This window comes from Rhinopithecus bieti, unplaced genomic scaffold, assembly GCF_001698545.2.
Source record: "Rhinopithecus bieti isolate Rb0 unplaced genomic scaffold, ASM169854v2 scaffold_13710, whole genome shotgun sequence".
In the NCBI taxonomy this organism is placed as follows: Eukaryota; Metazoa; Chordata; class Mammalia; order Primates; family Cercopithecidae; genus Rhinopithecus; species Rhinopithecus bieti.
Window position 1 is genome coordinate 1,280,421 of NW_016807962.1, and position 23,429 is coordinate 1,303,849.

At 50.5% G+C, this 23,429-nt stretch overlaps 1 protein-coding gene across 7 annotated transcripts in view; it reads right to left on the reverse strand.

The window, feature by feature from the left end:
• GSN (gelsolin) overlaps window positions 1-23,429 on the reverse strand; it is a 64,031-nt gene that overhangs the window by 21,723 nt on the left and 18,879 nt on the right. For 3 of the 7 annotated variants that reach the window (XM_017884213.1, XM_017884215.1, XM_017884210.1), the window contains 3 exons: window positions 8,767-8,971; window positions 7,864-8,018; window positions 126-287 (listed from right to left, as the gene is read on the reverse strand). In XM_017884213.1, the coding sequence (XP_017739702.1) occupies window positions 126-287; window positions 7,864-8,018; window positions 8,767-8,962 (513 nt within the window). In that variant the 5' untranslated portion in view covers window positions 8,963-8,971. Of the gene's footprint in view, window positions 1-125; window positions 288-7,863; window positions 8,019-8,766; window positions 8,972-10,777; window positions 10,849-10,898; window positions 11,113-13,064; window positions 13,188-23,429 lie in introns of those variants that run through there. The other 4 variants (XM_017884212.1, XM_017884211.1, XM_017884214.1 and 1 more) reach the window with 4 other exon arrangements.

Here is a 23,429-nt window from a genome sequence, read left to right on the forward strand (position 1 = left end):
AACAATGCTGGTCCCTGTGATTTGCCCATCTGTGTCTATGCATTTGTTCATGTGGATGTTCCCAAGTCCATGGTCAGGTCAGGAGTACCTCAGTGGCTCCTGGGAAAGGGGAAAGCAGGACTCACGTTGCCCAGGTCCAGGATGAAGCAGTCACCATCGTTGAAGCTCTCCCAGGACACAGGCACCTCAGTGGCACGGACCACACGCCTACCTCTGACCTGGAAGAGTCTCTGCACCACCACCTCGTTGGGTACCACGTGCTTGAATCCCGATGCCACACCTCCTTTCTGTGGGGCCAAAGAGACAGCGTTAGCCCAGGGCAGAAGGCCCAGGGAAGCTGATATGGAAGAAGGGGATAGAAATGAGGTGAAGGAAATTCTGGCTTGTGGACCAGTGGCTTTCCAGCAACACAGCAATTCTCAGTTAACTCAGGACTTTCATACCCATTATCTTGTTTAAGACTGGAACATTCTGATGCCCATTTCAGAGTAGGAAACTGAGGTTTAGGAAAGGAATAAAATTTGCCCAAGGCCACACAGCTAAGAGGTGAGAGATTCCCTGCCCACTGCATCTTTCTGCCACCCCTTTGAAACCCATACTCCACTAACAAGGACCCCTGTAGTCACTTTCTAAATCAAAAAACTGCAACAATTCCTTCCTCAAAACCAGCATTTCCCAAAGGCACACTAGTCCCTTAAGACATTCTGCAAGCAGAGTTCCACAGTCAAATAAGCATAGGAAATGCTTCTCACTCACCCTCTCTGACTGTTATACAATGCACATGTGCATAATAAAGGCTCTGTCAAATCCTATGGTGGATACACCTGCTTGCCTTTTGTTTTATACAGCATTTCCCTATCTTACTGAATCAAGAACTGCTTTTCTTTCTTACCCACTTTCTTTTTTCTTTCTTTCCTTTTTTCTTTCTTTCCTTCTTTCCCTCTTTCTTTCCTTTCCTTCCTTCCTTTCTCTCTTTCTCTCCTTTCTTCCTCTCTCTCTCTCTTCCTTCCTTTCAACAGGGTCTCACTCTGTCCAGGCTGGAGTACACTGGTGTGATCACAGCTCACTGTAACCTCAAACTCCAGGACTTGAATGATCCTCCCATCTCAGCCTCTCCAGTGGTTAAGACTACAGGCATGAGCCACTGCACCCAGCTTATTTATTTTATTTTATTTCTATTGTAGACATGGGGTCTCACTATGCTGCTTAAGCTGGTCTTGAACTCCTGGCCTCAAGCGATCTTTGGGTGCTGGGATTACAGGAGTGAGTCACTGAACCCAGCCCAAGAACCACTTTTCTTCACCATATCCTGCCTCCAGCTTGAGTATTCTGCAAAAGCCACTTTGAGAGGTACTAATCCAAACCTTTCTCATCCTTCAAGGCTCTTCTGGGAAGTCTTCCTGGATTGTTACAGCCCACGCCACCCTTCTGCTTTCCCCTACGGTACCGCAGCAACTCCCACCCAACGGTGCCTTCAGAGCAGCTGAGGGTAAGAGACAGGTGCCCCGCCACAGCAATGCTGGATGGCTTTTGGTAAGTCACCTGCCCTTTCCGAGCCCCAGGCCTCTCCTTTCTGAAGGGGAGACACAAGCTCCTGCTCCCTGACCCTCTGTAATCATTACTGCATCCCAGAGCGGGACATTCAGGAGAGCGTCCCTGCTGCAGTCACAGCTGCCTTCACTCAGGAGCAAGCCAAGGAAAGTCAGCTGGGCTTTCCTGTGAGCAGTCCCCAGCTCCGTGCCCCAGGGTTGTCAAATCAGAGTTGTAAAGGTCCTTCTACAGCACCCCACTTTACCCACGGTAAACTGACGTCCAGAGAAGTGAAGTGACTTACTCAAGGGCGCTCAGCAAGTGTGTGGCCAAGCCAAGGCTGGAAACCTAGTTTCCTCCTCCCAATCGGGTGCTCGTCTCCCTGCTCCACACATGGGGGTAGAAGCAGAGGGCTTCCACTCAGGCCAGCAATGCAGCCACCCCATCCAGGGCCCCTCAGTCCACTATGCTAAGTCTAATTCTAGCCACACAGACTCGAGGAGGGCAAGGGACAAAGGGAGTCCATGTATATTGGGCTCCTGCTGTGTCTTCCCGTAGTCAGCAATATATGTGTTTGTGAAATGATGATGCCCACTGTGCCAGGCATTCTTCACGCATCGCCTGCAAGGGAGGCATCATTGCTCCATTGCGCAGATGAGCACAATGGGGCCCACAGGTGATGGGACTTGCCCAAGATTATACAGATGGTAGGTGGTGGAGCTAGAATTCAAACCCAGGCGTGTCTGAATCTGTAAGATTCACATTCTTCTCTCAATATCAAGTTTTCTTTTTATTTTCTTTTGAGACAGAGTCTCGCTCTGTCACCCAGGCTGGAGTGCAGTGGTGCAATCTCAATTCACTGCAGCCTCCGCCTCCTGGCTTCCAGCGATTCTTGTGCCTCAGCCTCCCGAGTAGCTGTGATTACAGATGTGCATCACCATGCCCAGCTAATTCTTGTATTTTTTGTAGAGACCAAGTTTCACCATGTTGGCCAGGCTGGTCTTGAACTCCTGGCCTCATGTGATCCTCCCGCCTCAGCCTCCCAAAGTGCTGGAATTACAGGCGTGAGTCACTGTGCCAGCCAATATCAGATTTTCTTAGAGCAAAGATCACTCAGTCATCCAGGATGGGATGCAGGAACAAGCCACTCTTCAGAGCCCTCTTTCAAGTAATGGATGTTTTTGGGTTGCCAGTGGCTGCAGGACCCCCTGGTGTCCCTTCTTGGTCTCAGCTAAGGCCTTTCAAGAGTCCCTTGGGCCTAGCAGGGCAGCCAGTGCTCACAGAGCTGACAACATGTCTTTCCACCCTGCTTCCAGAGCCCCTCCAAGGGAGCTGTGGGTTGGCCACGCTATGACTGACCTCGGTGCGGAGCAAGGGGTAAGACTGTGACTTCTCCTGAATTTGCTGCCCAAAACTGGGAAGCAAGACAGTAACTTTTTCCATCATCAGGAAGGAGTGAGTTGGGACTCTGGGTTGAGGGACCAGGTCTGAGGGGGCCTGAGGGCTGGATGGCCATGAGGCCTGGGATTGGAGAGCCAGGCAGAGTGCAAAGGACATAGGTCAGGGCAATGCAGTGGGAGCGCAGAAAAACAGGAGGGTTCTGAGAGCGATGTAACCAAGACTGCCTGGAGCAAGTGAGGAAGAGCAGCCAGGGAAGAAAATGCAACAACCAGTGCTCACCTGCACTCAGCTGTGCTTACCTGTAACAACCACAGTGGCTGCCACTTACGGAGCTTTGCTAAAGCTGGGGCACCTGCTTTAAGTGCATGCAATGAAGTCCTGACAACAAGCCCTTGAGGCAGGAACTATTAATAATTATCCCACTTCAAAGGCGAGGAAACCAAGATTCAAAGAGATTAAGCATTGTGTCCAGAGCCCAGTGCTGGGCGGCAGTGCTAGGTTCTATCCCCAAGATCCCCCTGCCAGGGACCCAGCCTCATTCAGCTGTCAGCCTAGGAACTCCTGACCACGGGACTTCATTCAACTGGACATAATGAGAGAATGGATGTCCAAACCTTTTCCAAAAGGTGCTAGAAGGACTCACTAACTGTTTCTATTGATTCCTCGGAGACAAGGAAACGGGAGGAAAGAAGAAAATTGTACCCCTCTAAATACTTTACTTGTTGAAGTATGCCTTTCATTTTTGTCATGAAAAGTTTTACCCTATTTTTTTAAAAGGAAAAGGGTTGCTTTATGTCATAAATCTCAATTCTTAAAAATTCTCTGTAATTACTTATAAAATAATTCTTTTTTTTTGAGACAGAGTCTCGTTCTGTCACCCAGGCTGGAGTGCCGTGGCACAATCTTGGCTCACTGCAACCTCTGCCTCCCGGATTCAAGCGATTCTCCTGCCTCAGCCTCCTGAATAGCTGAGACTACACGCAGCTGCCACCACGCCCTGCTAATTTTTGTATTTTTAGTAGAGACAGGATTTCACCATGTTGGCCAAGCTGGTCTCGAACTCCTGACCTCAAATGATCACCCATCTCGGCCTCCCTAAGTGTTGGGATTACAAGCGTGAGCCACCACACCCGGCCTTATAAAATAATTCTTGATGTTGAATTATTGCAGCCATGAGTTTCCTATTAACTCCTCTAATTTTACTGCTCTAGGAAATTAGAATTGGAAAGATTAATTAACAAAAATAAATTAAAGCAAGCTCTTAGAAGACATCAGCGGATCTACAAGGGCAGGGGAAAGAAGTTTTTTGAAGTTGTTCCTGTTTTTGACTATAATCTTTAGCACTGATTGTTGCTTTCTATGGTCTAATCATTAGGTGGGCAAGATTGGCATCAAATTCTTTGAACAAAATTCTATAGGATAAATTGTTTTAAAAGCCACTTTCCAAATTAAAGTGATTACATATATATGTGTCTGTCTATCTATATACTTTCAGAGAGAAAGCAATTAGCCACTATATGCTATATATCTCCAAAGGTAGAATCATGTTGGGGGGGCTTTTATTTTCTAGAACCTATATTTCTGTAATGTTTGACATTTTACAATAAGCTTATATTACTCTTGTAGTAAGAAGAAAGGGGGAAAAAGCAAAGATTTACATGAAAACAAAAGTTAAACTGTTTCTAAAACAAAGAAAAATGAATTGATCAGGCTTGGTCCCCTCTACCTTCTAAACTCAGAGCTCTTTATCTAAGGAATAGGAGGGAGGGAGGACAGAAAGATTCCAGTGATTCTATGGGTTCCCAATTGTGTTCCTCAGGTCCAAGGGCTCCTAGGTCTCTGCACAGCAGATTCCATCTGAACAATGGGTTTCAAATAACCCAGCCCCAGGGGGTCTCCAGGGTTCAGTCCAAAAATGGCGGTCTGGAGAGAGGGAGGAAGAGGGGCGGGAATCAAGGGACTCTGAACTCTCTTGCAGGGCAGCGACCTACAGATTTGGGGGTCATAGAACAAGAGGGCCAAGCCCCAAGTCAGCCCTTTCTAGTGGCTCGCTGTCCCCTCCCTGCCCCTTCTCACACTCCGAGGACAGAATTGGCTTAGAGGAACAGGCTTTCACAGGAACAAGTCTTGCGTAACAAGCCCTGCTCCTCAGGGATCTATAATTGATGAGGGCGCCAGGGCGAGAACCTTGGCCTGGACCTGCCAAGTGCGGGGGCAGCCTGAGGACTTGCAGAAGGTGGTAAACAGGATCAGCCCTGGGCCTCCCATTCGCACCAGGAGCCAGCGCCTTTCAGGATGGAAGCCCCAAATCTGGGCCCCAAGAACACCCTGGAACATCATCAAGAGTCAGGGAACCTGGCTATCCAAGTAGATCCCAGGCCTTATCCGAGCTAGGATCAAAGATCAGGGAGCCTTCAAATGTCTACTCTGAACCAGGTCTGTGCTAGGCCCTTCACACTTGGGTCTGCACCCTAATCCAATCACTTACTAGCTGTGTGACCTTGGACAAGTTGCTTAACATCTCTGTGTCTTAGTAGCCTCATTTATGAAATGGTGCTAACAGATACCCTACCTGTTAGGGTAAAATGAGTTAAATGAGTAAAGCACGCAGAAGAGTCCCTGACACACAGAAAGTAATAGATAAGTGTTCAATGATACGCACCTTTTACCAGCTGTGTGAACTTAGGCACATTAGTTTACTCCTCTGAGCCTCAGGTTCCTCATCTATGAAATGGGAGCATTACCATCCACCCTAAAGGCTATAGTGAGAATTAAATGAGATCTTGTAGTCAAGGCTTAATACACGGTGAGGGTTCTTATCATCCTTGTTTATTTCTAAAAATCCAGGGAGCCTATGAGCTGCTCTGCAACATTCTCTGACCTGGAAAATCATCCTTCCTGTGTATATGAGAACTCTCATATTTGTAACCATGTTAGACCGTCAGGTTATGCCCTAAGAAACGGTGACTAAGACAAGATAGATTAGCAAACACCTACTCATCTATCTCATCCCTGAACCCCTCTCAGAGCTGAGCACTCCCTGGGATCCCACCTGGAGGCAATGGATTGACTCTTCGTGAGCCTGCCAGTCTCCCCAACTCCTTGGGACACTCTCAAGGGCAGGGACCCACCTTCTTCACTTGGGCACCCTGGCACCCATCACGTGGCCTGGCAGAGGTAAGGGAACACAAGCCTGGTTTGAATGTAGCTTATGTGACCTCTTTGAGCCTCCAGTCTCATCTGTAAAATGGAATTGGAGTTCCTTACCTCCCAGGACAGTTGTGAGGCTGAAATGAGATAACCTACATTCCCGGTATCATGTCTGCCACAGTGTAGCAACAACAAGCCGGTGCTGCTGTTACTGAGGCTCAGTGAATATTTGTTGAATGAATGATGAATGGAGGATGAGTGATAACACCCACCCAAAGATACACGACTTGCCCAAAGTCTCACAGCAATCACAGGAGGTAGCCTTGCGACCTCAATCCCAATCTCTCTGATTCCTGGGCAAGTGCTCTTTCCACTTCCTGCTCCAGAAGTTGCAAAAAGACCTGGTCCTTCTCCAGCTCAGGGACCCGGCTCCCAAACTTCTTACCTCTCCTTCGGCAAGGTATCAAGGCCCCAGAAAGGACTGCAGGAAGAAGGCAGAGCTGGACAGCTTAGCAGGAGGAGTTCAGTGTAAAGGGAAACTGGCACACAGGGGGCTCCAGGGAATCCAACCCAGCCCTGCCCAGCCCTGGACTGTGGTTCCCAGGACACACCCTGCCCGTTGCTATCTGAGTCTCAATGACGCTTTCCCATCATTCAATCTCTTGTGCCTCACCAGGGCAGACAAGGTCACCCTCCATTGACACAGATGATGCTGAGGTCCAGAGAGGAACAGTGACTTCTCTAAGGTCACACAGCACATCAGCAGCACAGACAGGCTTGAACCCTACCCTAGGACCCTGGTCATTAGAGGTTTGTTGGTTTAGTGGAAAGAATGCTGAGAGTCAGAACGTCTGGGTTCTAGTCCTTGGTCTGGCACCAATTTGCTGTGTGACTCTAGGCCAATTGCTTAAGCCTTTCTGTGTCTCAGTTCCCCTTCTCCCCCAGTAAAATGAGATTTGGACTCTGACATTAAGGCCCACCTGGCTGTGAAAGCCTGTGATCCCCCTCTCTGTCCTGACCAAGGAAAACCCCAGCATTGTAAAACTACCGTGTTCCCAGAGCCCTTCCAGATGGCCAAGCCCCACGCAAGGCATTTCCCAGCCACCCCTACACCAAATCCTCTCCCAGCCCTGTAGGGCAGGTACAACTGGCTCTCAGGTAACCAGAGAGGAAAGGGAGGCTCAAGGAGGTCAAGTGGCTTGCAGGAAGTCACCAGCATATTAGGGTGCAGTCTCATGGAGCTCCCAGTTTGGCCTTGCTCTGCCCTACTTGGCTAGGAGCTTGGGAAAAGAGCTCTGTCTTGGTCCAGACTGCGAAGAGTTCAAGTTCAAAGGGGATTCTAGTAAACAGAAAGAGGGATGTGACTAACAATGCCCTATTAAATACCTAACACGGGGCCCTCTGTTCACAAGGCCCTAAGAATTAAGGGGTACCAGAACAGGACCAGGCCAAAGCCCCCTGGGGACTGCAAGAAGAACTAGCTTTCCACCTCTGGCCCACTCCTCACTGTTGGGGGCTAGGAAAACAACACTATGAACTTACGGGGAATTTTCTTCTCCCCATTTTAAGATAAGGAACCAGAGGCTCAGAAAGGCAGTGTGATTTGTCCAAGTTCACACAGCTAGAAAGAGGCCAGGATTTAAACACAACATTGGTTGACTCCAAAGCATGACCTCTGATCGGTCTGCCCACATCACAAGGCCGAAAGATAGATGGGCCTGAGTGAGCCCTGTTACTGGTGCATCTGTCCCGACTGCTCAAGCAAGGTGGGGCCCAACCCACCTTGTATTTCAGGCCAGACTTGAAGTAGCCTAGGAAGGTGGCCGACTCAAAGCCCTGGACCTCACGGTGCTGCACAGCCCGGCCGTTCAGGTAGTCATCCAGCTGCACGGTAAAGATGGCGGCCGCCCCGCTCTCATCCTGGCTGCACTCATTGCCTAGGGGACATCAGAATAGCATGAGTCTGGTTTCCCAGAAGTATCCCAGACCCCTGGGGAAGAGGAGGACAAGGAGGAGGAACCCCACCACTGCCCTGACTTAGCTGTAGAAGCTGAGAAAGCCCTTGCCTTCTGTGAGTCTCAGTTAACCCATCTGTATAATGGGACGATGGAACTCATTTTTCTCTAAGCATCCTCCCAGCTCTGTCACATTCCCCTACATTCATTCTCAGCCCTCCTGAGCGTAAACTCAGGACTGGGAGCATCAGCTCAATTCACAGATTAGGAAACTGAGGCCCAGCAAGGGGGCAGGACTTATAGCATCCCACAGCAGAGGTGTGGCAGGGACTCCAGGCTCCTAACTCAAGGGCAAACTGGGGAGTGCCTGGAGCTGGGCCAGGGAGGTTGTGGAGGGGCCGAGGGTCTCCAATTCACCCACAGTTCTGAGTGTCACAGTAAGGCGTTTAACCCTCATGACATTCCTGTGAGATAGTGCAGAGCTATCATCATGTCCACTCCACAGGGACATTGAGTGACTTGCCCAAGGGTAGAACATGAGTCAGGGGCAGAGTGGGGGTGTGAACTTGGCCAGGCTGGCTCTAGAGTCTAAGGGCCCGAACCACCAGTCAAGGGCCCGCCGCATACTAGGTGCACTCAATAATCAGTTCCCTTCCTAGGGACCATGTCTCAAAGGTCTGCACTGTTCAGAACAGGCACTGGGGCAGGGGCTGGGCAGGGCCAGCCTCACCCAGCCAGTAGTGGAGGTCGTACTGCAGATTCCCGTTCCTCAGCTGCACTGTCTTCAAGATGACGTAAGCATCGCCCGTGAAGAAGTCTCCATAAAGGTTGGTGGGCACGGGCACCAGATCGAACTTCTCCACACGCCAGATCTGCAGGCCAGGCTCCTTCCCTGCCTTGAGGAACTCGGGGTGTTCCACCACCATGCTGTTGGGCTGGGAAGAGACAGGGCAGAGCCTAAGCAGGGGCAGGGTCCTGGCAGGGAAATGCCCCGGGCATGAGGGAGGGCGGTTTCCAGCACCAAGAGCATCTCACTTGAGCCTCCTGCTCTCCCCACGCCCCAGGCAAGTCTATCCCCTTCTGAGCACCCTGTCTCAACGAGTCAACAAACCGGGCAAGAGTTTTATGCTTCAAATCCTGTGCCCTGGCCAGCATCTGTCCCTCCTACTTAGCCCTGTTCGGTTTTTTCTGGTGATGGAGAATACAGAGGGCTCTACCTCCCTGCTCCCTTCTTTTCTTTTCCTTTTCTTTCTTTCTTTCTTTCTTTTTTTTGTGAGACAGAGCCTCGCACTGTCGCCCGGGCTGGAGTGCAATGGTGCAATCTCAACTCACTGCAACCTCTGTCTCCCGGGTTCAAGCAATTCTCCTGCCTCAGCCTCCTGAGTAGCTGGGATTACAGGCACGTGCTACTACGTCTGGCTAATTTTGTATTTTTAGTAGAGACGGGGTTTCGCCATGTTGGTCAGGCTGGTCTAGAACTCCTTGACCTCAGGTGATCCACCTGCCTCGGCCTCCCAAAGTGTTGGGATTACAGGCGTGAGCCACCATGCCCGGCCTCCCTTCTTTTCTTATTGCCAATTGGATGTGATAACCGAGGCACAGAGAGGTGAAGGGACTCTGCCGGGGACCTCCAGCTAGGAAACAGCGTAGCAGGGGTTGCCCTGGGCTCCAAGATCACAAGCTCTGGGACTATGGGTAGACCCCTCAGATGGTAATAGTAAATCTAAGGGTCCCCAGGGCCTCAGCTTGCTCCCTTCCAGCATCTTCAATGGCTCTTACAACTAAAGGGCCCTCCGAGAGCTCATTACCCAACCCCAAACTGTAGATAGAGAAACTGAGGCTCAAAGAGGGGAAAGGACTGATCGAAGGTCACACAGCCTGTTTGCTTTTGCTCTTTGGAAGTGGAAAGATTTCCAGCATGGGCCTGGCAGACAGCAGGCGCTAGCTCTGTGCATGCTAAATGGGTACACTCGCAAACCGAGGTGAGCCCACCTGAGCCTCCTGTGATCCACGGGAGCCCCCTCTCCTCTCTGCACCCATCCCCATCATACCCCCAAGAAGGGTCCAAATGGCTGAGCCCAAGTGGCCTCCTGCGCTGTCTGCCTCCTCCCTCCTGCCCCGCAACACCCCACCCCCAAATTGCATTTCTTGTAAGAGAAGAGGATGCACCAGGGTCTGCAGGAGGCGGAGATGAGGTGGTTAAAAATGAGGAGGCTGTTAGACATGCACTGGGGCTGGGGCCGGGGCGGGCAGAAGAGGGTTAGGCTGGAGTCAAGGACAAAAATCAGCAGGCGCAGGTCACCTCTGGCCGGAGAAGAGATCTGGTGAGAGTAAAAATCAGAGGGGAGAAGTCAGAGAAACCAGGCGGGGAGAAGAACTCAGGCAGAAGGGTGGAAAAACACGAAACCAGACAGGGCAGGGAAGACAGCAGAAAGGAGAGAAGAAATGATAGTAATGACCATAAGCAAACAGGTGAGGTCGTACAAGGAAGGAAATATTGGAGAGGGAGAGAGATCAAATGAGAACAAGGAATCGGAAATGGAAGAAGACATCAGAAGAGGGAAGGAGAGACGTGAGGCAGAGGGGAGAAGAAATCAGAGAAGGAAAAGGAGAAATCAGAAGGCAGGGGAAAAGAAATCCGGCCAAGGTGCGGTTAGCTTCCTGGGAGGGAACAGCCAGGGCCCCCAGGCTCCCACCCTCATCTGCGAGCCAGAGCCCCGGAAGCAGCAAGAGATACTTACAAAGCAACAAAACAGTTTTTCCATTCTAGACCTGAATTACTCCCCTTTTCCTAGCGCTGTATCTGCAAGAACTTACAATAGAGAGTTACTCCGGGAGCCCCGGGGCCCCCCGGGCACTCACCCGCGCCTCGGGCACCCGCCCCTGGGGCGCCCTCGCCTGGGACGCCCCTTGCGACGCAGTGGCCGCGCGGACGGGCAGCGACAACGCGCACAGCGCCAGGAACAGCACGCACGGTAGCGCGGGAGCGGGGCGATCCGGAGCCATGGTGGCGACAGCGGCAGGGGACCCAGTCGGCAGCAGCGGCCTCGGGTCGCCGACCTTAAGTAGCCGCCCGCCCATCCCGCCCAAACGGGGGACCGCCCCGCAGGGAGGGCGTGGGGCGGGGGATCGGTCTCGGATCTTGGAGACATCTGGGTTCCCACCGGGATCGACCCGACAGGGCGCGGCAGCTCCTGCACCCCAGATCCGGGGCGGAGACCCAGCACTGGGCTTGGCATACAGCAGGCGCTAGCTCTGTGCACGCTAAATGGGCGCAGGTACGAACCGCGGTGAGCCCAGCTGAGCCTCCTGTGACCCACGCGAGCCCCCTCTCCTCTCCGCACTTAACATCTCCAGCAAAAAAATAACATGAACTAACAATTTTTGAAAGCTTTTCACCGACGCATCAGCACATCCTTTTCAGAGATGGTACAATTGCCAACCCATTTTACAGAGGGTAGAACAGTGCAGGGAAGCAACTTGCACACAGCTTGCAAATGGTGCTGCCTGGATTTGAACTCAGGCAGCAGTGGGCCTGGGCAGAACCCCCACCAGGCAGCATGCACTGCAGCAGGGCAGGGGACCCGGCTCCCGTGGGGAGGTAAAACCAGCAGGACTCAGCTGGGCAGACCGCTCAGCTCCTGGGATAGCCCCTCCTACTTTACCCAAGATGGCCTTTCTTTCCTTCTTTTTAAAAAGTGTTTGTGTTTTAAAAGTCTTATTTTGATCAAAATGTAAAGTCACATGTCTGTACACAGTTGTTTCCTCTCCCTCCCATTTACCTCTCCCCAGGGGCAAGCACTGCTATCTACCTCTTTTAGCTGATGGTTCAGGGTTTACCTTCATGTCTCTGAACAAGCCCTTGTTACTTCTTGAAGTTGTTTTGTTTGGTTTCCATTTTAGGTACTATTCATTGACTCCCCTGGGGGAAGACAGAGTTTGCTTTTCCTCCTCACTCCCAGGCTCCCTTCCCATCCCCATCCCTCCACCCTCCCACTAGAGTCACTGGGTTAGGGGAAGAGCTATCCAAACTGAAGGACTGCTTCCCACCTCCTCCAACCCCTCTCCTCCCTCCTAGCACTGCGCAGAATTCAACTGCTCCACCTCTAAGTTCTCTTTGTATCCCAGACCTCCTCTTCACCCTGCAGCCTGATGCAGTGACAGGAAAGAGGACTGGAGAGTTGGAGAGCTGGCTTTCATTCCCACCTCCACTGTGCATGTTTTCAATGTCTCATTCTTCTCATCTACTAAATGAGTACAGTAGTTGAGGATTAAATCGGTCTGAAGGTATGAAAATAGCCTGGCCAGCAGCTAGGTAAATGTGAGCTCTCCACCCCCTCCCCAGAAACTATGATCCTCCTTCCCAGCTCTTCCGGAAGTCCAGCCTCTATCTAATCAGGCTGAAGTTTGCCCTCTCTCACTCACAACTTGCTCCCACCTAAGGGGGGATGTGGTTCAGATAAAAGGCTAAAGGAACACAGAGAAGTCAGTTCAGGCTGGAGAGATTATAAGAAGGCTTTGTGGAGAAAGGGACTTGTGACCCAGGCCTTGAATGACAGGGAGGATGGAGATTAAGAAGAAAAGACATTCCAGGGGGAGGGGACATATAGGCAAAGGGCAGGCAAACATAACCATATCCAGTGAATTACCCGGGGTCCAGTAGGAAACACAGGCAGCAAGAGGAGAGGAGGCTGCAGAGGGCAGCAGGGGTCACCAAGGCCTGCGTGCCACACTGAAGAGTCTGAACTTGTCTCAGTGTCTGTGGGGGGCCCCAGAGGGATACCTGAGTTCTCAGAGCTCCAAGTCCAGGCCTGGGCCTGCCCAGCCTGCAGTGGGCCAGCTCTGGCCTAAATTCAGAGCGCTCTCCCTTCCCCCTAGCCATTTGGAGGATGATATCATAAAAAAAATCCACAGCTCCCATAGGCTCTTAATGGAAGCGTAAACCAGTTTCACCTCTCTAGATAGCAATTTGTCCAAACTCAAAACACACAATGCAACAACAGTTTCACTTTCTACAGAATTACTTACCAACAAACACAAAGATATATGTGCAAGGATGTTCACTGAAGCATTGTTTGAAGAAAACTGGAAAGGACCCAAATGTCCTGGTTAAATAAATGATGGAGCCACCACACAATGGACACTATGCAGCTGTAAAAAAAGAACGAGCTACATCTGATTGTGCCTGGCACATAGTAGGCACTCAGTAAACACAGGGAGATCTCCAAGTGCAGAAAGCAATTGCACAATAATGGCTATAGTATAGCTCCTCTTCCCCTTTTACAATGGTGCCTGTTTTGCATACACCCTTAAAAAATCAGAGAGTAAGCACCAAACTGTTAAGGCCATTTGCTGGAAAGGGAAGACGGAGAATTTCATCCTCAAACATTGCTGTGGCTGCCTGAGGCTGGAGGAAGTGCCTAGATCACTGCAGTTGGCATGAGGGAACTTTTCAGGGTGATAAAAATATTCTAACACTGGATTATGGTGAAGATTATACAACCAATTAAATCTACTAAAATTCATAGAACTAGATGTATACTTAGTGAGTGAATCATTATGAATGTAAATTATACCTCAATATACTAGCTGAAAAAATTGTAAAAAGCATTGCTGTAGCGTTTGAAACTTTACAAGTATATATCCAATATAGTTTTATTCTTTTATAGAACACAAATCCCTTTGTTTTATAAGAAACAATCCCTTTTAAAATATGCTTACAGTGATGCCTGCTTATTAGACAGTTTGGAAAATTCAAACAAGTAGGAAGAAATTTTCTTAGCCGCCCAGCCCCCAGACTGAACCTGGGCCAGCAACTGCCCAGCTGAGTGGCCCCTTCCGGAGCAGTGTGACTCTGACCTGCATAGTTGGTGATTAATAGGGGAGCTGCTGTGGCTTGACCTTGGCCCCAGAGGCCACTGACCATCAGCCCAACGACCACGTTAATGATCACGAAGGGCCTGCAGCTTTGCCCACCATATAGCACTGGAGCCCAGGCCCTTGGCACGGGAGAGCTGGTGAACAGACCCCACCCTTGCCCTCTGGGAGCCCTCACTACAGACCCTGGAGCTCTTGCTACAGGGCACTGATGAGTGGAGACCATGGTGGGAGCAACACTGTCTTACTCTGCTTCCAGCCTGGAAGAAGATGTATGAGTTCAAGGGAATGGGGGAATTCAGGTACAAAAGAGGGGCCCCTAGGTGGAAAGGAAGAGGCCCCAGTGCTAGGGCTGGCTCTGCCACTGACTTCCTGGGTGACTTTGGGCAAGTCACTGTACCTTTCTGGGCTTCAGTGTCTTCATATGCAAAATACAGGGTAGGGCCTGATGCTCTGATTCTAAGCCTCTTTCCTAGTCCCAGCACTCCCAGATACTGGTTGTATAACCAAATCCAGGACCTACAAGTCTCTGAGCTTCAGGGACACATTGGACCAGGTCACCTCTACAGGCCCTTCTGGATCAGACAGTCCACGGCCCCTGACTTGAGGAAGGAGGCACTGCAGTCACTGATAGCAGCATGCCACCTCACCTCTGGGCCCAGCCTGGGAAACTGAGACTCAGGGAGGTTCAAGTCACTCAACTAGAAAGAGGTGTTGCCGAGATACAAACACAAGTCTGACTGGCTTCACAGCCCAGGCTCTGTGTGCGGAGACCAAGCAGGAGCTCCTAGCACCACCTGGCCCGGGCAGGGAGCAGCAGCGCCCTTTCCAGGTGACAGGCTATATCAATCAAGCCCGAGTCAAACCTGGCAGCCAGGAGTCTCCGGGGCAGCTGCTGTCCCCACGACACTTCCCAGGCCAGGGCAGGAGATGATACCGGGAAAGCCCTCTACCTTTCACACACCTGATGTGCGTGCCCAGGCCAAAGGCCTGGAAGATCCCCAGGCTGTGGCCACTTAGTGCGGGACTGGTTGTGGCACCTGCACTCTGAGCCACATGGCACTCAGGTCTGGCATGGTTTCTTTGATTTGGAGGCAGTCCTTCTGCTACCAACTCAGTACATGAGCACGTCCTGGTCTCTGCGCTTCTCTGCACCTCGGAGATCTCCTTGACCTCCGATCTCAGCTGTTCCCGGGTCCACCTCCAGGCACACAGTAGGCAGATTATCTGTGTCTGCCACAGGATGGGGGCTGTAATGCCCATGTCCCCCTGGGGTCTCTCCCCTGTAGTTGACCCAGGACCTCCACAACACAACCAGCTCTGGGCCCTCCTTCCCTCTGTAACCTTGTGGGACTCCCAGGACAGCTACCAGAGACCAGAGGAGGTGGCCTCCCCCGCCTCTTCCACAGTGTACAAAAAGGCCTTGGCTGGGCCTGGAAGACACCACCCTGTTCTTTTCTCTTTACTCCAAACACTGTTGTTCTTGATTTTCCAGGCAGCCAGGCACTCATGGAAAGCCCTCTCTTGGAGTCTATTTGCTTTTTGGCTCACTGCTGTTCTCTTGGTCCTCCCAGGAGCACCCTCCCTTCCGGCCAGGGATTTTGCTAATTGGGACAATGGTCAGTAAACAAGAGAAGCCAGTTATGAAACCCAGTGAAACTGGGCAGGGCCTGGACAAGTTCTGGCAAGCTCTGTGGACAGGTTTTCGAATCTGGACTCAGCTCCTGTAATCAAGACCTCAGTTTCCCCATCTATAAAAGGGGGAGAATGGTACCTAGAGCATGGAGCAGTGAGGAAGCCCAGGATGTGACGCACAGGAGCTCCCCAAAAGTAAGCACTCTTCTTTCTGAGCAGCCTGGTTTCTGTACAGAGGCCTGCCTTCAGTATGTGATGGTGCGGGAGAAAGGTTACAGATTTCACAGTGAGACGCTAGAGTTCAGGTCTGGGCTGTGTAAGGTGGAGCAAGTTACCTTCCCTCTCTGAGCCTCAGGTCACTCATCTGTAAACAGGGACAGTGACGCCCAGTTGCAGGACTTTTGGGGGAACAGGAGTGAGACTGCTGGAGTATGTTGTTCAGAGCAGGACTTATTAGCAGCAGTGGTCATTAGTCTGTCTTCTCTTTTGTAGATGATCACACCAAGAACAAGAGGGTGACTTTTCAGGGTCACAAAGCCAAACAAGTGCCTGGCAGAGTAGATCTAGAACTCAGCTCTCTCAAAAACCAGGCCAGAACTGAGGCCTGGGTCTCCATGACACAGCAGTGCTCCCCGTCGGGGCTGGCTGGGCTTCTGCTTTGGCCAAATCCATCCTGGGAGTGGACAGCTGCTGGGGAGGTGGCCAGCGGGGCTTGGCTGAAGCCAACTCCAGGAGACCAACTGTCTCAGGGACCAAAGCCATGGCCCTTTCCCAGCTTCCAGAGCCAACCCCACCTAGTGCTGGGACAGGGCTGGACATCTGGAGGGGCCTGGCCCTGCCTCTCCCTGACCCCATGCCCTGGAAGCAGCCAGATTTGGCCATGGGTATGAGCTCTGGGCCCTTCTTGCTAGGACCCACTTCAGCAGTCTGTCTCCCCTGCTCTCGGGGAGCAAATGGCCCTGAGAGGTGTGGTGGCTTAGTAGCCAGGGCTGCAAATAACTATGTCCTGGCCCCTTCAGCACCCCACCACCCACCCCTGGGAAGCCCAGACACAAACGCAAATCTGCAGCAAGACAGGGAGGCCTGGCTGCAGATGCTGGGACCATGGAACCAGCAGAAGACTTTGGAGAGACACAGACTCTGCAGAGCTGCAGGGGAAGGCAGGGTCTACAATGCCCCAGCTGGAGTCAGAAAGAGCAGGAGAAGCCACAGGAGGCAGCTTCCTGCTCTGCAGTGGAAGGACTTTCCAAGAGGGAGAAAAACAAAGAGAGCAACCTTCTGTGTGTGACTGTGGAAAGAGCTCCCACCAGAAATGCCTGCGTTTAAGTCCCTGGTCTATCACTTATTAGCAGTGTGGCTTTGAGCAAGTCGCTCTGGCTCTCTGAGCCTCAGTTTCCTCATCTATAAAACAGGGATTACAATACCTTTTTCTGAGGGTAGTTGTGTGAATTTAATAAGGTAAAGAACATTTGGGGCTTAGCACAGCGCTTGGTACAGAGTAAGCACATATAAAGGAGGCTGCTTTTATTGTTAAAGGAGAGACTTGGATAAGTTTCTATCTCTCTGAGCCTCAGTTTCCTTATGTGTAAGATAGGGTTAAAAATGCCTTACTTCTTTTTTTTTTTTTTTTTTTTTTTTTTTTAAGATGGGGTCTCACTCTGTCCCCCAGGCTGGAATGCAGGGGCGTGATCTAGGCTCACTGCAACCTCTACCTCCCAAGTTCAAGTGATTTCCAGCTAATTTTTGTATTTTCAGTAGAGGCAAGGTTTTACCATGTTGGCCAGGCTGGTCTCGAATTCCTAACCTCAAGTGATCGGCCTGCCTTGGACTCCCAAAGTGCTAGGATTACAGGTGTGAACCACCACACCCGGCCTATTAAATGGCAAACTTTATGTTGTGTGTATATCAACACAGTTTAAAAACAAACAAACAAAAAAAATGGAAAGACAAATGCTGGTTTCCTTTCCCTTTTCCAGATAGATAATGAGCTGCCCAGTGGTGATGTGGTTGAGAGGACGCAGGTGGCAAGAAAATCGGCCCATGTCTGAGAACCCTTCAGGCCCTGGGACTCAAGAATGCTAAAAGACACACGGCGAAAAGCAAACAAATTTGTGCATCTGGCCAGGGTCCCCTCCTGCCTGCCTAGGGATCAGATTCATCCTTCACTGGGATCTACCAGGAATGCTGGAAGCTTCCCCAGGCCAACCACCTTCCTGATGGGGACAATGAATGATGCAGGACATCAGATGATGGCACCACATCCCTCCTCCTGATGGCTCCAAACAAAGCCCTTCTCTCTCCCCAAGCCTCCCATATCAACTACGGCCAAGATTTCCTCCTTGCCGGGCTCTGGCAAGATGTGTGAGCCCATTGTCTGGATGTGGAAAATCGGGGTCAAAGTGCCTTTCTTGAAGGCTAGTTGAGAGGATTAAATGAGACCATAAATGTGAGGGATCCAAGGACCATGCCCTGCAAAGGCACCCTGCAGGGAGAACTCCCTGAGAAAGACAAAAGGGGGCAGGTGCAGGGAAGAGGGAAAAGACAACGGGATCCAGGAGTGCCTGCAGAGTCTCTGTGGGCCGGAGATACCAAAAATGACCAACAGGGTGAGGACGAGTGACCTTCCAACCTAAGGAATCTGAGGCAATGTACAGGGACGAATCTGGACAGAGCCCAAATCCCCACCACCAGGGAACTTGTGCCAGTGGCACCTTCCGTGGCATTGCAATTTCCTCCTCTGTAAAACAGGGTGAAGATTCCAACCTGGTGGGGTGTCTGGTAGGACTGAAGGAGCCCCTGGCACTGTGCTTGGCACACAGCAGGTATTCAGCAAGCATAACTAGTCCAAAGACAACCCCCAGCATGTGTCCAGACCCTATACACACATATAGCTCACTGGCCCCTATACCTGCCCTACACCTACCTCACGCCCACCCCTCTACCTCTGTGTCTTTGCATCCAAAGCAAGGGAGACAGGGAGGGTTCCAAACAAGGCTGGTACCAGGGATGGCAATGCATCTCAGGAGAGGGCCTCAAGCCAGCATCTACTGAGCCAGCCTTGTTACCCAATCCCCTCCATGAGACTCCTTATGACACCCCCTCCCCTCCTCTCTGACTTCGCCTGTTCTGCCCCACCCAAGAGAACAAGGGCTCTTGGCTGAGCATGGTGGCTCATGCCTGTAATCCCAGAACTTTGGGAGGCCAAGGCAGGAGGATGGCTTATACCCAGTGGTTTGAGAACAGCCTGGGAAACAGAGTGAGACCCTGTCTCTACCAAAAATTTAAAAATTAGCCAGGCATGATGGCATACACCAGCAGTCCTAGCTACTAGGGAGGCTGAGGTGGGAGGATCACTTGAACCTGGGAGGTCGAGGCTACAGTAAGTTATGATTGTGCCACTGCACTCCAGCCTGGGCGACAGAGCAAGACTCCATCTCAAAAAAAAAAAAAAAAAAAAACTCCAGTGGGGAAATATATCAGAGAATAGCTGTTCCTCCCTATCCACGGGGGATCAGTTGGTTCCAGGACCTCCCTCAGATACCAAAATCTGCAGATGCTGCACACCAATATATAAAATGGCATAGGATTTTATATATTGGTATATTTTATATACAGTATTTGCACACAACCTACATATATCCTCCCATGTATTATACTTTAATCTCTCTAGATTACTTATAAAACCTAATACAATGTAATTGCTATTTACATAGTTGTTATACTGTAGTTGTTACATAAAAATACAAATGTAAATTTCTATGTCACAATAAACTATGTAAATAGTTGTTACACTGTAATGTTTTTAAAATTTGTATTTTTTTACTGTTGTTTATTATTTTTTACTTTTTTTAAAAAAAATTTCTGATCTGTGGTTGGCTGAATCCACGAATGAGGATACAGAGGGCACAAGGTAGCAGATATGTGGAATGAACAAGTCTGGAGAGCTAGTGCCTATAGTCCCAGCACTTTGGGAGGCTGAGGAGGGACCATTGCTTGGGCCCCCGAGTTCAAGACCAACCTGGGCAACATAGTGAGACCCTGTCTCTATATATATTAAAAATAACAAAGATAAAAATTTCAAAATAAAAAAGAGCACTAACGTGCAACACAAGGACTACAGGGAATAAGTTGTACTGTATTTTGGGATTCATGCTAAATGAGCAGATTTTATTAGGTCAGTGCAAAAATAATTATGGTTTTGTCATTGAAAGTAATGGCAAAAATCGCAATTACTTCTATGCCAACAGAGATGGGTATGTTCATTTTCTTCACTATAGTAACCTTTTTACTATGTGTATGTATTCCATAACATCATGTTATATACCTTAAGTATATATAATAACTTGTATTTTTTAAAAAAGAGAAACTCCAAATAGCATGATTTAGAGATTCTTCACAATTTATCTAAAACTTTTGACTACAATAGAACCATCAGAGATACAAAGATATTTTTATGGCTACTCATCCTTTTAACTCTAATAGGTTTTATTTAAAGTACTTTCCCCTCCTTTAACCCAAACAGAGGTATAGTACTGGAATGCTTTTCTTCCTTCCCCAGCTTACAGGACAATCATAGCCAACTGGAAGATTTAAACAAGATCCAGCACCTAAAATACAGTCCCTGGCATGAAGTTGGGCTCCCATGTGGGTGCTGCCTTCTGTGCCCAGGTGTGCTTTAGGCCTCACCTCTCTCCAGGCACCTGCCCAATCACCAGCACTGTCCTCCAAGTCCCTGTCCATGTGGAAGCTTCTAGAACCCTCTGGGATACCCTTGGAGGCAGGACGCAACCACAGTCATCCCACCGAGACAGTACATAAAGGCTGAGACCAGAGCAGAGACCAAGCTCACCTCCTCCCCACTTTACACCTACTTCTCACTCCCACACTCCAGCCACTGTCCTGGTTTGGTGTCCTCATCTTTTCCTTGGGATCATGACATCAGCTCCCTCACTCCCTTAAACTCTCCCTGCACTGGGCCCATCACCCATACAGATTGCATCATCCCTTCCATGGACCTCAGTGCAGACAGAAAGAAGTCAGGATTCCTGAGTTCGGTCCTCTATGATCTGGGGCCCACAAGCCCTTGCAGTCTCACTGCCCACTAACCCCCCAACAATATTCCCTGTGCCATCGCCTCTATACAATCTCATCTGCCTGCTCCAGGAGACCAAGGTCTAGCCTTGGCTCTGCCTCCCTGTGTGACCTTGGGTAAGTTCTTTGCCTCTCTAGGCCTGTCTCCTCATCGGGCTACTGGGGCTTTGTGTAAATGAGACAAGATGAGGTAGTGAGTGCCAGGTGCCAAGAGGCTCAAGAAACGTTAGCCTGCAATCCACGGCCTCCTGTCTAGCACATCCACCCCCTCCTACGGCAGCTGTTAGCAATCTACTTCTTCAACTTTAACAGCAGCAGGTTCTCACTCTCTCTCCTAAGCTCTGGAATGCAGACGTGCTCACAGCCAGCACCAGCAGGCAGGGAGGGGAGCAGAAGGAAGACAGCTTAAAGGAAAATTACCCAGCTTTCGCCCCAGCCAATGCCGGTGCTCACAGCTATCTCAGAGAGGGAATCTGGGGGCCTGGCAACCCCTTCCTGCGCCGTGGGCTTGGCCCCAAGCCTCGACCCCATCTGAGCTGGTGGGATGGCGGGGGGTTACTCTGGCCACCACTCCTCTGGGGCATTCCCACTTTTTGGCATCCAAAGAGACAGGGAGGAGGAGGGAGGAAAAAAAAAAACCAGACAGGCCTTTGTGAAGAGGAGAAAGTTGGTTCCTGCCACTGCTTGCTGGGGCCCCAGGCACCAACGTAATGGAGGATCCCCAATGACAAAGGGTCCCACAGTGGCTGAGAGCCTGCCCAGTTGCCATAGCTCAAGTCTCAAACCCTGAGTACCATGTCTCTGCATCATAGAGTTTGTCATGCCCAGTGTCACATACCCTGTAACTGTGCCACCTACCAGGCCCTGCGTTCCTCTTGCTTTGTCCCGTGTGTCTCCCTTGTAGTGGCATCTCAGGCCTCTTACACCCTGGGTCATGTTTCATGCACCATGTCATGTCTGTTTTGTGACAGACTGTACCATGCACTCAATGGATTCCCCCCGCCTCAGTCTCCCAAAGTGCTGGGATTATAGGCGTGAGCCACCTTGCCTGGCCTGCCTTCTATCTCTCTGAAGATCCAGACCTGTGTTCATTCCATCTCCCAGATCCCCTCTCTGAGATGGCTGTGAGTCCATCACACCAGGTCCTACCCCTTAGAAGTATGTGCCATAAACCTTGTCCTGGATCTATGAATTGTGTTGTCCCTTGCTTGATGATTCACATCAGGAAGGGGACAGGATGATATTTAGGGAAGGCAGGCTCTGGGATGGACTCCCAGCCCTATCAACTATCATCTATGTGAGCCTGCAAAAGTGACTTCCCGTCTCAGTGCCTGTTTATTCAGTTATAAAATGGAACTGATATTCACATTCACCGAGGATTAAAGTAGGTAATGCATGTAAGATGCTTAGTCTAGAAGCTGGCACAGAGTGAGTGCTTTAAAATGTTTGCTAGGCCTGTGCCAACCGTGCCTGGGCATCTGTGTTATGTCCTGTGCCCGGCGTACCAGCCTCCCATGTGCCCAGCTCCTCGGGTGCGTCAGACACTGTGCACATTAGTGAAATTCAACAACCCCCTACAGGGAGAGTAGAATTATCCCTCTCATGCAGAGGAGTAATCGAAGGGCAATAATTTGCATGAGGCCACAGGGCCAGCTGGAATGAACACAGGTCTGGATCTTCGGAGAGACAGAAAGCAGGCCAGGTGAGGTGGCTCACGCCTAACATCCCAACACTTTGGGAGGCTGAGGCGGGGGGAATCCATTGAGTTCAGGAGTTCAAGATCAGCCTGGGCATCACCACAAGTCCCCATCTACAAAAAATACAAAAATTAGCCAGGCGTGATGGCGTGTGCCTGTGGTCCCAGCTACTCAGGAGGCTGAGGTGGGAGGATCACTTGAGCCCAGGAAGTTGAGGCTGCAGTGAGCAGAGATCACGCCACCGCACCCCAGCCTAGCAATCCAGCCTAGGCAATGAAACAACAACAATAAAACAACAAAGAGACAGAAAGCAGATGCGTGGTCAGCTATGGGGTGTGCGTAGAGACGGACATAAGCAAGCATGAGGGATCCTTTTGGGGATGATGAAAATCTTCTCAACTGAATTGTGATAATGGTTGCATAACTCTGTAAATTTACTAAACACTATTGAATTGAGTGAATTATGTGTATGTAAATTATATGTAAATTTACTCCAATAAATCATGTAAATTATATTTCAATAAAGCTGTTTTTCTCTAGGAAAAAAAAAGCCCACGAGCTTCCAGTGCACTATTCTGCGAAAGCATTCTGCAAGAGAAGGGCGCTCTCTGTGGGTCAGTGAAGTTCAACCAGAGGCCAAGCTGCTCTGAGGCCCAGCTGGGAGCAGGTTTGAGCCCAGCGGTTCCCTAACACCTCTGTGGACCAGGTGTGCAGCAGGATCACCCAGGGAGCTCAGGAAACAATAGATTCACAGGCCCCACCCCCAGCCTCTGAGTCTGTAGGTCTAGGGTGGGGCCTGGGAACCTGTGATTCTGAGGCTCAGCCAGGACTGGGCCCACATCTTCCTTTCACATTTGGGGAAACTGAGGTTAGCCAGGAGACGGGCCTGGTCAGACCTAGTTGATCAAACAGTGGGAGAGCCAGGGCTAGAATTAGAGCCCTTTCCTCTTCTCCTCTCTCCATTCCCTCCGCCTCCCTCCCACTCCTCCCCCTGTCCTCAGCCTCCCAGTGACTCAGGGCTCTGAGTCACCCAGAGGCCCCACAGAGGAAACTTCTTAGGAAAAACAATCACCAAACAAAGCTTTCCCTGATC